Source organism: Saccostrea echinata, unplaced genomic scaffold, assembly GCF_033153115.1.
Source record: "Saccostrea echinata isolate AGI-Se365-2 ecotype Australia unplaced genomic scaffold, CSIRO_AGI_Sech_v1 ptg000062l, whole genome shotgun sequence".
In the NCBI taxonomy this organism is placed as follows: Eukaryota; Metazoa; Mollusca; class Bivalvia; order Ostreida; family Ostreidae; genus Saccostrea; species Saccostrea echinata.
Genome location: NW_026889811.1, coordinates 3,554,385 through 3,570,361, shown reverse-complemented (window position 1 = coordinate 3,570,361; position 15,977 = coordinate 3,554,385). Strand labels below are relative to the sequence as shown.

Here is a 15,977-nt window from a genome sequence, read left to right as displayed (position 1 = left end):
GATTTAAAACAATTGAAAAAATATAAATAGTACATTGTCTCTAATTATAAACATTTGAAGCATTTGATAATAGACATTTCTTTAATATTTTTTTTGTTTAAAATATAGTTGTGGACCTTCAAGTTCCTGTAAATTAATTATAACTTTTGGTCCACTGGACTTTAAGAATGCATGAACCAAGTTTATACATTTAAATTATATGGTAATTTATTTAATTTTGTGATTAAATGACATGATTTGAAGAACAAGGGACTATTAAAATAGGAAATATTAATATAGACTCAGATTCATCTATAATTAAGAGTTGACTCGATTCTTATGCTTGAAATCTTTAAATGAAGCTCAGATCATTGAGTGCCAGGAATATTTCTTGACAGATTTCTTAAAATCCCTATCTTGCAAAATAGTTTATAGAGCATTAAGTTGCATTATATTGCTGTTTTGTGTTAGATAACTAATTTGACGTAATAATGACTTTTAAAATTTGGTGCCTGAATAGGTTAAGATTGTCTGGAGTCCAAAGAAAAATATTGCAAGTCACAATTATATTGGCACTCAGAAGTTCTCTTGTCTATCGGTTATTACAGCCCACTAGAAGTCATTCATGTTGACTTATCTCTGGTAATCATGACAGATTCAGCCTCGACAATATCGGACATGAATCAGATGGGACTTGACAATTGTTTTTATTTACATGACTTAGTCAGATATAGATGCTTGATTAAGGACAGGATTCTAATATAAGTTTAAATGTCTGAGACCACTTCTCAAGTAGAGTTTTAAATATCCTCTTAGCCTCCAGATTTACACCAGATTATCTGTACCCTGTGTTCTATTAACACTTGAATTACTTTAATTTGGTTTTTCCATAACAACAGTCTTGTGTTACTGAATCTCAAACACTGACTCTAGAGTGACTTGTAAATAAGCTTATGATTCATCAATTAAAAGTTTATAGAGATCAATCTTGGTTTACTAACTTTTGTTACTAATGTGCAGAACATGTTGAAAGACAACGAATGTTAAATTTATCTTTTGAAAAGAAAATAAGCAATGACTATCATATCTGATTTTAATCAATGTACAGAACTCGTAAAGCTTCCTAGATCTGAAGATCAACTGTTCTACATTAGCGAGAAAGCTAAGAAATATTCCATAAAAATTTGTCAGCCCTGCTGAAATGTTGCTTTATACTTTGTTTGCTATATTTGTAGAATGTCGTAGGGTCTGCTACAGGGGAATAATTGTCAAAAGAAGAATAATAAAACATGATAGATACAATTCATTGTGAATAAGGATATGACTGTTACATTTATGGTTTTTCTTACTTTCTAATTTTATTCTGAGTTTCCAGTATTGTATAAGATCTAGAGGGTAGACATTGTTTGTATGGGTTGTAAGATTCTGTATGATCTGTAGGGTACACAGCATTTGTATGGGTGGTAAAGTTCTGTATGATCTATAGGGTACACAGCATTCGTATGGGTTGTAAGCTTCTTAAGAGAGTGAATTTGTCTGATTGACACCTGTAGAAGAATTTCAATAATTACATATGTTAATCCGTGTGGATTTATTCATTTGGTCGGATTTTATGGATATTGGCCAGTATTTAACTATGTATGACTCACTTTATTTTGCTGGAAAATAAAACTTTTCATTGTTTGGTAATTAAACTTTTTGATCTCCAAGGGCCATCTCAAGTTCAAATTTAACTTTTACATTGTGTTTGTGCTCTGTGGAATTGGTAATTCATTTTGAAATTATTAAAATCCCATTGGGTTTTTTTCTCCCCCTCTGTGGAACAGAAGCTTGACTGTGCAAGTAATCTTCATTGGTTTAAACCTTGAATTCTTGGGCATGCATTCAAAAAAATAAAGCAGTCCTCAACTGAATAACATTCTTTTTAAAAGATTTATAATGTGTTTTTTTTGTTGTTGAAAATTTTATTGACATTTTTTAACACAGTTTGCAGACTGGTATGCACATTAATACAGTTAATAGACAGGTTCTAGTCTTTGTAGAACTTCTTGCTTCCTATTTATCATTGCAAACCTGCATACTTAGATTGACTGTCTAATTACTTAGATTGACTGGCTATTTCAAGGGCAAACTGGAATGAGAGGCCACCTAGCTGTCTTAAGTGGCCACTTTCAAAATTCCATAAGGTGGCCTCTTGAAATAGGTTTAACTGTACAGTATTTCTTTTTGATGACTGATTAATGTTGGGTGTACACAGAATGATTAGATAACAAATGAAATATTTACAGAAATTCTTCATACTTTTATTTATACTGTATTGAAGGAAATGATACAGTTATTGTATAAAACACTCAATATTGAAATGAATTAGATTTTTTTTTATGTATAATTAATTATCATTCAAAACATATATTGTAAAATATATTTATCATTTGATATTAGAGGGATGGTAATGTAGTTAAGATTAATATCACAGATGTTTAATACAGTGGCTTCCATTTTATCGGATAGCGGTTTAACGAATGTTTCGGCTATTTCAATATAATATCAGAGCACAAAACCATTTCTTATATATTTATTAATAATTTCACCTGATATTCTGATGAGAAAATATTGGAATTTCGTTTTATCCGATACAAAAATTTGGACAATCATAGTGTTTTTTGATAATCAGCACCTTGTTCACACCTCCAACTTCGTATGTGAAGCCTTTGTTTACACAGTTTGACACCAATTACCTTGACTGGCTTGAGTACGACAATGTGGGGATTAGTTACGGCTGGACGCACACAGGCACCTTACTTGTGTCAATAGGGGCATAGTAAATAGATATGTTTTGATTACAGTTGTGGTGATCAGCTTGGGTACAATGATGCACTTGTTAATTATGACAATTATTTGCAACTTTTTCGGCGTGAAATTTTAATTATTGAACTGATTAGCTTGTATGTGACAATTTGCTTGGATAATGAAATAAGCCTATTCAATCGTTTAACTTGGTCAATTGACTTTATATTTATTCACTTTTCAGTGCAAAATTAATGGTAAAAATCATAAATGGCCCGTTCTATAAAAATACGTCTCAAAATTCATACCATCTTTCTCCACATGGCTCTCAAAATCTCTCTTCAGCAGACAAGAACGAGACTGGTAAACTCACACACAGTATAAAATACGTAACCGTATTAAAGAAACAAATAAAAACGAAACAATTACATATATTTAATATTTTTGTTTATTTTTAATTTACAATATATCCAGGGAAAAATAGTTTACGGTTATTAGTCAAGCATTTAGTCTACTTCCGTTTCCAAAATGGCGACCATCGAAGAAGGAATGTAAACATGTGCTGAAGAAAGATGGCAATAACTATCAAAGAATATATTCTATACGTCAATTTATTTGAAAAAAAATTTCATATTAAATTCATAAGTAAGTGAAATAAATTATTTTTAGTAAAGTCATTAAGTAAACATGTCAAAAGAAAACGAAAGTGCAAGCTTGAAATTTGCTACGATGTATTATCAATACATGTAGCTCTATACATCTATCTTTGGACTCGGTATGGAGCAATCGGCTATTCTAATTTTCGGCTATTCGGATAAAACTAGGCTGACAACTTGACTATTCGATAAAACGGGAACCACTGTATCTAGTTTACATGATTTCAGATGTAGACAACCTCTGTTAACCTATGGCCTTTAAAAATAGTTGAAACTTTGATCAGTAATTGTAGACAATATGTATACTGCTACAGATAATCACCCAGAATGTGACACCTTGTTATTTGTTAAATCCAAGGAATTCATTCATAGAATTCACAGTCACACCCCACAAATTCAGCCACAGCTAAGAACACAATACTCTCTCAAGTTCACACCCACAGACTTCTTTAAACATAACTGAGATTCCACACAATTTAGCAGATCTAAGGTTAGGTAACTATTGACTGAAATCCAGGAACTCCAGAATTGGGCTGAGGTGGAATTTCAGAAATATCTTCACCCAATTCCAACTGCTGTCGTAAAAAGTCTACTTCTTGTTGTTGGAATTTTGTCCGACTCTTCATTAGTTTCTCCACAACCTTTCTCATTTTGAATGTGGGTGTATGTCTCAGAGCTCGACTCGCAGAGTGCAGAGGCACTCGTGAAACATCGTTATGACTCAAGTCAAGATGTGTCATCTGCTGCAAAATAATCTGACTAGGTGAATTGCAGCGATGGATCTTTCCATTATTCACATTGGTTTTAATAAACTTCCACAGATTTTTCTTGGATGCGTTTTCGTCCTTAGCAGATTTGTTAGAACGTATGGAGCGAGAACTTGTGGATCGATCAAGTTCAGCTTTCCCTGCCTCTTTACTTGCCTCTCGCTCGATCTTCGCCTTTAGGAAAGGGTTCTCCTCAACAGGGGCAGATTTGGAAAAGATGTTCAGAAGCACGGCAGCCTTTGCCAAAGCTGGTACTTTCTCTTTCTCTTTTTCTGGCTCTGGTTCAGGCTCCTCTTCACTTTCCTCACTTGAGTTTTCATCATTCAAGCTTTCAAAAAACTTGTTGATTTTTTTGTCAATCTGTTTACGCTCTGCTCGAAGAGATTCTTGGGTCACTTTAGAAGCAGTTGTGCGCCGTAAATTGGGAACAGATCTTGAGCTTTCTCGAGTCAGTGTTCTAGGGGTTCCACTTGATCCATTTGTGTTTGTCTTGCCTTCAGCACCAAAGAGAAGCTGGCGAAGATTAATGTAGTCTGTTGATCCAAAATCATCATCGTCATCATCACTGTCCCAGGCATTAAGCCGGCGAGTTATCCTAGGACCATGTGTATGAGGTCTAACTCGTTTTTCAGGAGTAGAGGTTTGCACATTTTCAGTGAATTTTACATGAGAGTCCTTGGTTTTCTGTCGATCAATAGAGGGAAGCTTAGCGGAATCACCATCTTGACTGTTTAATGTTCCTCTGAGAGAAGCAGACATTTTGGAGGCAGGAGCAGATTTGGATCCTCTCCTTTGATAAATTGAAGTTCTGTTAGAAGTGAGTGAAAGTGTACCAGGAGTAGAGAGTCTGAGTGCTGAAATTGTGCTATTTTGTTCTTCTTCACGATCTTCCTTTTCTTGCTGACGTAACATATTCCGGGCTCTAGACACAGTTGGTGTAGCATTAAGGTCATTCATATTCCTTCCACGAATTGGAAATTTCTGTTTTTTCTCCAGGTAATAACAATCACTCAGGACACCAAGTCTTTTCTCTGAATTTGTGATCTGGAAAGCATCATAGGAAAAGTCTTTCTTAGGCTGCATGCGCCGCTTGGTCTCCAAATCGATTTTCCGTTTGTTGATGTCGTACAGTTTAATTTGATATCTGAGTTCACTAGAATTTTCGTGAATTTTTTTCATGTTATGTGAAAGTTCCTTGTTGAGTTTGTCTGCCTTTATTAAGAAGTGCTTTTCACAGACATTATTTTTGACACTGACTAATCTCTCTGTAAGCGAAGATTTTTTCTGGTTGTCCATAGCGTCATTTTGCATTTCTTGGAATGGGTTGGACACCAACTGCTCAGAGTCCATGATGAAGAAGTTCCCTGCAAAGAGAAAGGAGTTATTAGAAAAAATATTTGTACAGAAAAACTAAACAGTACTACTTTGAATTTGGTAGCTTTCACTCAGACTTGGTACCTTTGTAAGGGAACTTCTATTAACAAAGTTAAATCCATTTTAAAACTAAAAGAATGTTTCATCTTCTAGCGTAAAAGTTAAAAAGCCTCTGACTGAACTGGGTGTTGGTAGCCTTAAATGTTATCCAATGTTTAATTTGTCTGTCTAGAAACCCTCCTATTATAATGGTTTCAAGTGTCCATCCAAAACAAAAGCCATAAGAACCAAGCGGTGAACATACAATCAAGTCAGGTAATAGGGATGAATTCATAAAGATCAAATTAATTAGGAAATTTAATTATACTGTTAGAGTTATGACTTGTTTTGATGAAATATGATCATAGATGAGGTTTTTGAGTACAATCACTAGGAATTTTATAGGAGGGTCGTTGTTTTGATAATATAATGTAACAAAGGTTAAATAGGATTATTTTTGTAGATGGTTTTTGAGCTAGTCTTTTGTATCTCATTAAGCTGTAATTATAGATATTTCACTTAATTTCAGTTATCTCAGCTATAGTAATGGGCATCTCACTTGAGTTCTTGAGTATCTCACTTGACCTGTTGATCTGGTTTCTTACTTGAGCTGAAGTTTTGGATGTTGCAAGGATTTCTCACACAAATATTCTAACATTAGCTATAAGTACAACTTACTTGCACTATAATTGACATCAATTCCGTCCTTGAGAGCCATTGTAGTATATACCAATAATTAACAAGTCTTAGACCTCCATATTATAATGGTAGAGTAGAACAGTCCCCCTCTGGACTTTCAATATAACTAACAATACGCAGATTATGCACCAATATGCAGCTGTTTCTCGTGAGAAGTTCAAGTTTTGTTGACGAATTTAACCCTAGATATAAGTTAATGCACTTACTTTTACTTTTATGCATTAATCTGTTGTGAAGGTGTAATGAGGGATTAGGACTGCAAGAACTGAATTGAAAACTCTAATCAGGATTGCAATTAGAAGGAAAGCGATGTGTCTTATATCTATCAGAGGGTGAATCTGGTATAGTGATTAAGTTATAGTATTTTGTTTCAAAATTAAATGAATTAATTTTAATAGATGTCTTTTGCATAAATAAAAGTTTCCTTAGGGAATTATCTTTGACCAAAAGTTTTTTGATTTATGTATTGATTTAGTATTAACAGTGAGTCTTCCTTACGTAACGATGTACATCTTTATTTATATGCCATGCAGTGGCAGATTTAAAGGAGTGGAAGGGCACACCTGGATGGGGGAGATGCACCCAGCACCCCTTCTCCACACTTCTTCCCCTCCCACATACACACTTCCCTTTCTAAATTTCTCAAATTCAAGATAAATCATTGTTCCTTCCTTGAAAAGAAAAAAAAATACTATTGTATCAGGGAAAAGGCTGAAAATAAAAGGTTTTATTTCTATATTCTTGAAAGCCAGGTGCTTCTTGGGGCTTGATTCCTAAGCTATGATTCCACAAACTTTAAAATATTCCTAAGATTTATTAATCATTTATTATGACGACTAGAAATAGTAAATTTGTCTACTTAGAAGACTTTATATTTGCTCTTCAAAATCTCCACTGGCTTTGCCCTATGAGCCTCCAATAGGGCTTTGCCCTAGACCCAGCGGGGGCCTCTGGGCAACCCCTCAGACCCCCCTGTCTAATTATGTGGTGACCCCCTAACTTCACTTCATGGATCTTTCTCTGCCACATCATAAAATTATAAATTATCTAAAATCTAATTGAAAACTCTCTTTAGCTCAGACTTTGAATAAGGTTACATCATTTCTTTATTGTGTAACTGGTTATGGTCTATTTAATTTTGTCATTCAATTTGAATTACCCTGATATTGTTTTTGAAATCAAAGAATAGGTGAAGTAGGACAGATAATATGTAAAAGACCAAGATTATAGAAGGTTAAGTCAAGTAACTGAAGATAATTCACTATCATTTAACTTTATTGATCTAAGAACAGTGTCCAAGAGTATGTCAAGTTTCAACTCGTGGATAATGATCAATTAGATGATCTAAACACAGGACTGAAATAAAATCCACCAAAGTATCGGATAAGCCATTAAATAAACACTGGATTTACGTAACATTATCATCAGATACATGAATAAGATTGCTCCTTTTCTTGGTAGCATTGATCAGGAAGCCTATTTGCATTTGTTTTGATGAAGTTGGTGAACATTAACATCAAACAGTGATTACATTAATGGTTTTAAAATGATTTGGCATCATTCAAATGCCAGGCAGTTAGAATGCCTGAAAATTGTTTTAAAAAAAAAAAAATAATATCTATTGGATATCATTACATAGCTCTCTTATCAATTGATTTGTCTTCATATGCAGGATTTATAGAAAATGTAAACAAAAGTGACTGGCATTTCAAATAATGACACCCTTTTACTTCACATATTAAATTTTAAAGATATATTTTTTTTAAATGGATTTTTTTTTCTGATAAATGATATTTATAGTGAATTGTTTTCCTGATACAAAAATAAATTCTCAATCTGTTAATAGATTTTTTTTTAAGATCTTGAAATTGTTTTCAGCTGGCATTTTACAATATGATATCAGTAGTTTTAAAAGAAGAAAAGGTTGTTAAAGATTGGATGGGAGAAGTTCATTTTAATCTTTTACCTTGTTGTTTTACAACAACTCTGAATTCATCCCGGTCAGCCATCTTCCAAAAATCCAATTAAAAATTAGCTCAACAAAAATTTCAATTCCACATCAAATATTTTCCACCATAAGACAGGAGAAATGGGTCCCATTTTAAGTTTCGTAGGAAAGTTCATTATGGATAAGCTTGGCAAACGTTTTCATCATTTTTCATTTTTGAAATAAATGAGTTAAATAAAAATCAAATCAACAAAATCAAAACAGCTTAGAATGACTAGAGAACTGGACACATTGGTGAGGTCAACAAGGCTGGCTGACTTGAGGTTTGTGCTAATTCTGAATTAAGGGATATTTAAACAAAAATATACTGTTATTTCTATTGTCAGGATTTCATTAGGTCCTTTGATTATGGTATGTCTTTTAAATCCTAAATCCTTATAAATTTGGTGTTAATTGTATTTTTGGATTATGTAGGTATAGAAACACTCAAATGAAGCATGCTGTAAAAAGGTCTTAACTAATTATTACATTTAATACGAACAAAAATGTCCACATTAAGTAGGTAACTGGAGCAAGTAATGAAGATCCCATGGTACAAAAATTAAAGTGTATTAAAAAGTTCTGAAATTAATGCCTATCAGACAGTCTGATATTTGTTATTTTGCTGTTTAAAACCGGTTTTTCTTTTTCTTTTTTCTTTTTTTTTTCCTTTTATTTTCTTTATTTTGTTTTGTTTTGCTTGCAGTAAAAAAAACATTATGCATTTCAAAATATAAATTGTTTTAGAAATTATGTGACTTACCGTCATGTAAAATAGGTTCCATGATTGAAAATAACTGATTGTGTGAAAACTAGATAATCAAATCAATATCAACTCATGTAGAAAGTCTGCGGATAATCCCAAGGATTTCAACTTGTCACTTGTCATAAAAATATGATCCTGAATTTTTACTAGTCTATACTGCATGGTATATGGTTTAGTTTTGAAGAACTGTAAATCTTGGAAAAATCCAAAAGCAAATAAAAAGTTTAGACCTATCATTTATTTGTAGACAGGGAGACATAAGGGAACAAACTTGTAAAATCATGTTTTTATAAGTGGTTGTGGTCAGTATAATTTTGTAGGATTTACAGAATATTGACTGTAAGGTTCTATCATATCCCACTGCTTCTGTCTTAACCATTAAGACTTCTTTTCTCTCACTGACAAATCAATTTGAAGGAATCAGGTGAAGGGATAAAAATTTCAAAAATTCCATGAACAGAAAATGGAAACGTAGAAATGTGTAAATGTTTGGCATTTAGATGATGTCATGAAGTGTTTAGTAGATTAACACAAAAGTTACACAAGAAAAAGGTTCCCTCTGTCTTACATATCAGTGAAAACGTCATCCACAGAGGGGGTCTATTTAAAAATATATATAACGTTAGAAGTGGGTTTTTTTCGTAGACTTAAACTGTTTGAAAACTTCATACCTTCATGTACATGTTATCTCAAAATATTAGCATCAAACAATTTTTAAATTTGAGGAGAAATTAATTTTTTTTCTTCTAAACATTCTAGACTGATTGTTTTAATCATTTACTCATCTTACCTTGCTGTTCTATCGGAGAAATGATGGAATTCTCCGACAGCATCGCCTCTGACATCGTCATTTTGACTTTTTATTGTAAGATTCCCTTCACAACTGTTTATTTTCTATTTAGGACTTGAAATGAATTTATGTTTAAAACATCTGGAACTCATTAGTATGGTCAAACTGAAGCTATTTCCATTGATAGACATATTTTTAAATTCATGATTGCTGTATTTAATTGTTCAACACTTTTGAGAAACAATGTGATAGACCTGTATATATCTTTTTCTGAAGTAGGGACTGCATCAAAACCCAAAACTTTGGTAGCTTGGCTGAGGAAAGTTTATGGCATTTAAAAAGGTGTCGGTTAAACCTCATGATTGAGACATCTCATATCATCTTAGCAAGAAGTCTTTAATAATAAGATGCTCATTTAGCTCACCTGGAACTTCAGATGTGCATGTACCTTTAAGCTCACCAGAATTACCTACTATGTCTTTCTTAACAGATGTAGTAATAAGTACATGTATTTAATGGTGGAAGTCATGAGAGATTATAAAATAATTCTAGCATTTCTACAGAATTCTTGCACACTGCAGGATTACCAATTCACTTTCAAAGTTTGAAAAAATAATTATTTTAAATTCTTAATATTTTTTTATTGAAATTGCATTTTGCCCCAACATTTTGAATTGACTTTAGGTTAAGATTTCATTACCAAATCTTTACAACACTTTATAATATTATCTTTAGAGGTGTGGCTTGGAATACTTGCTTTTAAAACCGAGTATTTATAAATGAGGACATCTGAAGGGCACTTGCATAAATTATGAAACTAATTGCTAAAATGAGTAAAGTTGACTTATTGTTGTGTTACCGGTATTTCTCATATGTATGGTGTGTGTGGAGGACCAAATAAGTAAAATCTAGTTCTCAGTAAGACAGGCATCACTGTATCTGTGGAGGACCAAATAAGTAAAATGTAACCCTTAGTCAGGCAGACATCACACACAAGGATACCACATTCTATGATGGCCTCTCATATGCTACAGATTATCGAAGAATTAATACAGGTGCTCTTAGGAAACACTGTTTATGAAAAGGTATTCTCAACAGATGTGAAAATGACACTGTAATTCTTTTTTAAAAGGAAGGAACGTCTTGATCAATGCCTATTTGGAGATGATCCCCATGTGCAATTCATTAAATGCAACAATTTGTTAGGTTGCTATATTCTTCAGAGAGGGCCTGATTACATCTAGAACTGCACACTTCGAGGTGTCCCCATTAAAAAATTAACAAGGTGTGACTGGACAATTACCTTTAAATTTAGACTTCAACATAAATCATGAAATATTTACTCATGTAAAAAGATTTTTGATCTTATATGATGCCTATAATATAGCTAGTAGAAGGAATTAGATAAATATGCTCCACATTATTTAATTTAGTTATCAGTACCACATTCTCTTTGTAAGAACAATTTTAATTTCACTTCTCTTAGAAATTTTTGTGTTCCAAAGAATAAAAGGAGGCAGTTTTTAAGTACCGGTACATTGGTTAGTTGCTTTGAATTGTTAGTTGGTCTATCTAAAGTATTTACTGGTACTGGTATGAAGTAAATGTTTTAAGTATTTGTTTCCTTAAAGTAAAATCATTTCATCCACTTTCCTTTTGCAAGAAAAACTTATTTGCATCTTTTTACAGACATATTAAAATGGACCCATTTTAAATCATAGGTTTACCTACGTAAGGAATCCACTTTTCATCGCAGGAATCATTTACAAGAATAGGTAGCTTTTATAAATTCACATATATACTTAATGAAAAGATTTAAATCAGATTAATTTCCCCCTTACTTCTCTGCAGGGTAGCAAACTAATCATTAAATATGTAAATTAGCCTGTCAGTTAAGAGTCACTTCCTAAGCTTGTCTACCCAGGGTATCGTACCCCAGCATCATGGGCCAATTTAAAGTTAAAAGGATTAAATCTAAGCTGATGATCATCCTGATACAGGTTATCTGTACAAGCTTTGATAGCCATCTGATATTGGAGGAACAGAGTTGGAATTTATAAGAATTTTATTGAAATGTTCCTAAATTTTAAAGGTCAGGTAGGTGTCTTATTTTAATTAAGTTTTAAACTAAGTCTACATTTTAAAATAGATGAAATTTAAATTGTTATAAGGAGAGATTTATTGTGGATTGTTGTTGGCACTGTCTACCTGGATAATCTCAGCAGAGATTACATATCACCTGACACATCAGTGGCTGTGATACAGATAAACTGATGTAGGATATATTGAAAAGAATACTGGCTGACCAATAGCATGGGCAGATAAGGGAGGATCATGTATAAGTGATTAATTCTAAACATAATAGATCACCACACAGGTACAAATTCTGCAGACTAGTCGGTGATTCACTAGATAAAGGTAAAGTCAATTATGACCCAGTTGCAAAATAATAATTCTCCACAACCATCAAATATTTTCAAGTGCCAAATATACTAACTTGTTGAAAATACCGGTACATTACAAGTTAGAAATGAAAAAAAGAGGACTCTTACTATAGGATTAAGAGTCCACACATAACAATTGAAAAACAAGAATATTTCCTATTCAGAGAGAGAGAAGGAGAGAGAGATGTACTTCCTGAGTTTATTAACTTACCCACTTGGTAGAACTGTCGGATGTTATGTCCAATTCCTGTCAAATTTGTCATTTTTGTCAGTAGAAGACAGTGAATAAAAATTTCATAAATGACAATCCGTTCTATTGACTGGCAATGTTTCTGCGATCTCTACAGCTGGACCTTACATTGCAGTGACAGTCCAATTCAAAAGGATTTCTTGACTCCTGAAGTGATATTTAAGTAATTTATAGAAAAGATATTTCAATATCCAAAAATCATTTTAAAAAGAATTCAAACATTTATTTTTTTTAAGGTTCATATTTCAGTTTGAATGCAAGTTTTTCTTTTACCAACTGGTATATCAATATCTTGGATTTAATCTAACATTTAAACAGAGAAATGAGCTTGAGATTCAAATGGGGCGGGTTAAATTGTTAATTGGTAAGAAAATGTTTTCATGGCCATTTTGAATGAAAAGAGTTATTAAAAGGAAATTATCTTGCCTACTTACCAATTTTAATGCATTGACATATACTCCAAGTTTAGGGATTATAGCCATTTTTGAATTTCAATCCCTTAGAATTTATACTTTAAACTGAAAAAATACATACTATATCAGTTTACCATACGTTTTTTACCACATGGCAACATTGAAATCTACAAAACTACTTTTAAGTGTCAGATTTCATATTAAAGGAAAACAAACTCATTATGTTCTCAGTTTCAAAGCCTCCATTCTCAAATGTTTTTCTCTGAAATGTTAAATGCACCCACTGAAATTGACCTTGTGTATTGAAAAAAAGTTTAAGGACAGTTTGATGAAATTGTGGGTTCTTTAACTCTTTTATTTTAATTACTAAAGAGAACTGATCATGGCATTTACCGAGTAGAGGCTGATCACAGATAAGAAAGGGATTTATTTCTACTCGTTAGAATTTTTTTAAATTTAAATTTCAGTCTTTTCCTTTCTTATTGATCACACTCATTCAAAGTAAAGTCAATATAGATTTAAAAATCACTAAAAAAAAAAAAAAAAAAAAAAACTAATCCAGCAAACACTTTAATTAATAAGTACCAATCTAGATGCTTTGTACAGTTGTGAATAGTCTCAATGCACATTCCAAATTTTCATTTGCTGTACCCATGTGAAGGTGGCTGCAGTTTTCATTTATTCATCTGACTTATTATTAAAGTTAGTAGTCAAAGGAAAAGTCAATACCATTTTCTGTACAATGTACACAATTTGTAGACCTTCTGTAGAAATAAAGACAAACTATTCAACACCAGGTGGTCTTGTGTGCTTTGTCATTCTGTATCAAACCCTGAGCTCTCTGATTCAGTAACTCCTGTTTTGTGTGCTTTGTCATTCTGTATCAAAACCTAAGCTCTCTGATTCAGTAACTCCTGTTTTGTGTGCTTTGTCATTCTGTATCAAAACCTGAGCTCTCTGATTCAGTAACTCCTGTTTTGTGTGCTTTGTCATTCTGTATCAAAACCTGAGCTCTCTTGATTCAGTAATTCCTGTTTTGTGTGCTTTGTCATTCTGTATCAAAACCTGAGCTCTCTTGATTCACTAACTCCTGTTTTCTGTTGGTTAATTGTAGAATAGTTTTTTTAATCTTATGTAAAGCAAAAAGATTGTTGATTGGTAGATTTAATGAAAGTCTACTAGTAATTATGAAATATTTCAAGAAGAAAAAAATTATATAAAATAATGATTGTTTTGAATTAAGGAAACATATTTGCAATCCTATGTTGGGGTTAGGTATTCATAATATTACTCAGAAAAAATCCATCGATAGACGAGAATTCTGAACCTTTGCTGATTGAGATTTCTTGAATTCTAGATATAAAACTTTTGATATGAGAGAGATTTAGAACACCACAGTCCATATTTTACTAAAGGCATTTACAATTCTAGAAGAGGTTAAGTTTCCAAGCATTACTTTAAAGAAAGCTCTGATAGGGAAGTGGTTTGAGAAATTGTTTATAAACAAGATGTCCATTACAGCAGTGTATGGCCTGTCTTTGTGAGGAATTTTAAAACTTAGTATGAAAACAAAAACATGTACTGAACAAGAAAATGATTTAAATTAAGTATTAACTAAGAAAGAGATCCCTTACTACTGGAATTCCTAATCTCTTTAATTAAGTCTGTTTTGGTGCCATGTCCTTGTTGTTCTTTCTTAATTCCGAGACGTATATAACAAGAAGTGTACCACAGAGGAGTGTACGACTAAGTACTTCTTGTTATTTAGTCTGTATACTACTGACTACTATGTATGTCTACTACTGTACTACTGACTACTCTTTATGTCTACTACTGACTACTCTTTATGTCTACTACTGACTACCTCTGTATGTCTACTACTGACTACTCTGTATGTCTACCACTGACTACTCTGTATGTTCAATGATCCTAGAAATAGTCACATGACTCAATAGTGAGTTACTTATTCAAAGTGATGGATCTACCCAAGTGAAGTGTCCAATTCTTTTAATGAAATTACCATAAATCACATTACCATACATGTGTATATTTTTTGTGCCAGCCTAACTTAAACACAAGAGAACAGCATTTCGTTTATTCCAGAGACACAATTTTATTGTTGCATAAAATTCACATGATTTAATAATAAAGTTACTTTTGATTATTAATTATTTTTGTGTTGAGTAAAAATCTGGCTAAAACTGCTGGAAAAGAAATTATGAGTTACAATAAGCTACACCCTACAAGGTTTGCTAATCTCGATGTAATCCATTGACAGAGTACAGCGTGCTTAGAATATCGTTCCTCGTAGTAATCTTTCCTTGATAGCTTTGCTTATCATTCTATTTTTAGGTGACACTCTTGGACTACTACTCAACGTAGAGAAGCAAGAACTGGTGTTTTATCTGAATGGGGAGGGACTACCGCCCAACAATGAATTATTCCAGCATGCAAGGTTTGATGATTATGTTAAAACAGTAAAAGGGAAAATACACATACACTAAATATCATGTAATTCATAATAATGTGATTTTCAACTGAACTGCAAAGAGTTCTATTGCACCTATAATATGATTCATAATTTGTTAATTTTTTCCTGATTTTAATGAAGCCTTATTCTTTCAGAGAGGGTTTCTTTGCTGCTGCTAGTTTTATGTCCTACCAACAGTGCTATTTTAATTTTGGGGCCAAACCTTACAGATATCCCCCTAAGGACATCGCATTTAAAAGCTTTAATGATTATGGGCATTTGTCTGAGGAGGAAAAAGTCATACTCCCAAGGTAACATTAAGAATTACAGCATAGCTACATCATTAACATTACAAGTCACACTCCCAAGTTAACATTAAGTATTACAGCAGGGCTTCTTCACTAACATTACAAGTCACGCTTCACGTCGGTCAGCAATGGTTTTTGCTGATAACAACTTATCATGTTACCCTATATAAAAAAATAATATTTTTATATTACATCATAGGTTTTTCATAACATTACAAGTCATGTTGCTAAGGAAACTTACAGCAATA

General features: G+C 32.7%; 2 protein-coding genes across 2 annotated transcripts in view; one reads left to right on the top strand and one right to left on the bottom strand.

Annotated features, from left to right (window-relative positions):
- The window catches only part of LOC133175551 (RING finger and SPRY domain-containing protein 1-like), a 32,869-nt gene that overhangs the window by 10,917 nt on the left and 5,975 nt on the right, over positions 1–15,977 (top strand). Inside the window, exons 12-13 of the mRNA XM_061310672.1 lie at positions 15,304–15,406; positions 15,577–15,732. Coding sequence (XP_061166656.1) covers positions 15,304–15,406; positions 15,577–15,732 — 259 coding nt within the window. The remainder of the gene's footprint in view (positions 1–15,303; positions 15,407–15,576; positions 15,733–15,977) is intronic.
- On the bottom strand, positions 3,635–10,060 carry LOC133175358 (uncharacterized). The gene is made up of 2 exons (XM_061310452.1): positions 9,845–10,060; positions 3,635–5,553 (listed from the first exon to the last, which is right to left on the bottom strand). The coding sequence occupies exons 1-2, from the start codon at positions 9,903–9,905 to the stop codon at positions 3,914–3,916; spliced, it is 1,701 nt and encodes a 566-aa protein (XP_061166436.1). The 5' UTR covers positions 9,906–10,060; the 3' UTR covers positions 3,635–3,913.

Coding starts and splice junctions, on each gene's coding strand:
- LOC133175358 (XM_061310452.1), bottom strand. CDS start 9,905: ATGACGATGTCAGAGGCGATGCTGTCGGAGAATTCCATCATTTCTCCG. Junction 5,554..9,844: donor TTCTCCGATAGAACAGCAAG/GTAAGATGAGTA, acceptor TTCTCTTTGCAG/GGAACTTCTTCATCATGGAC.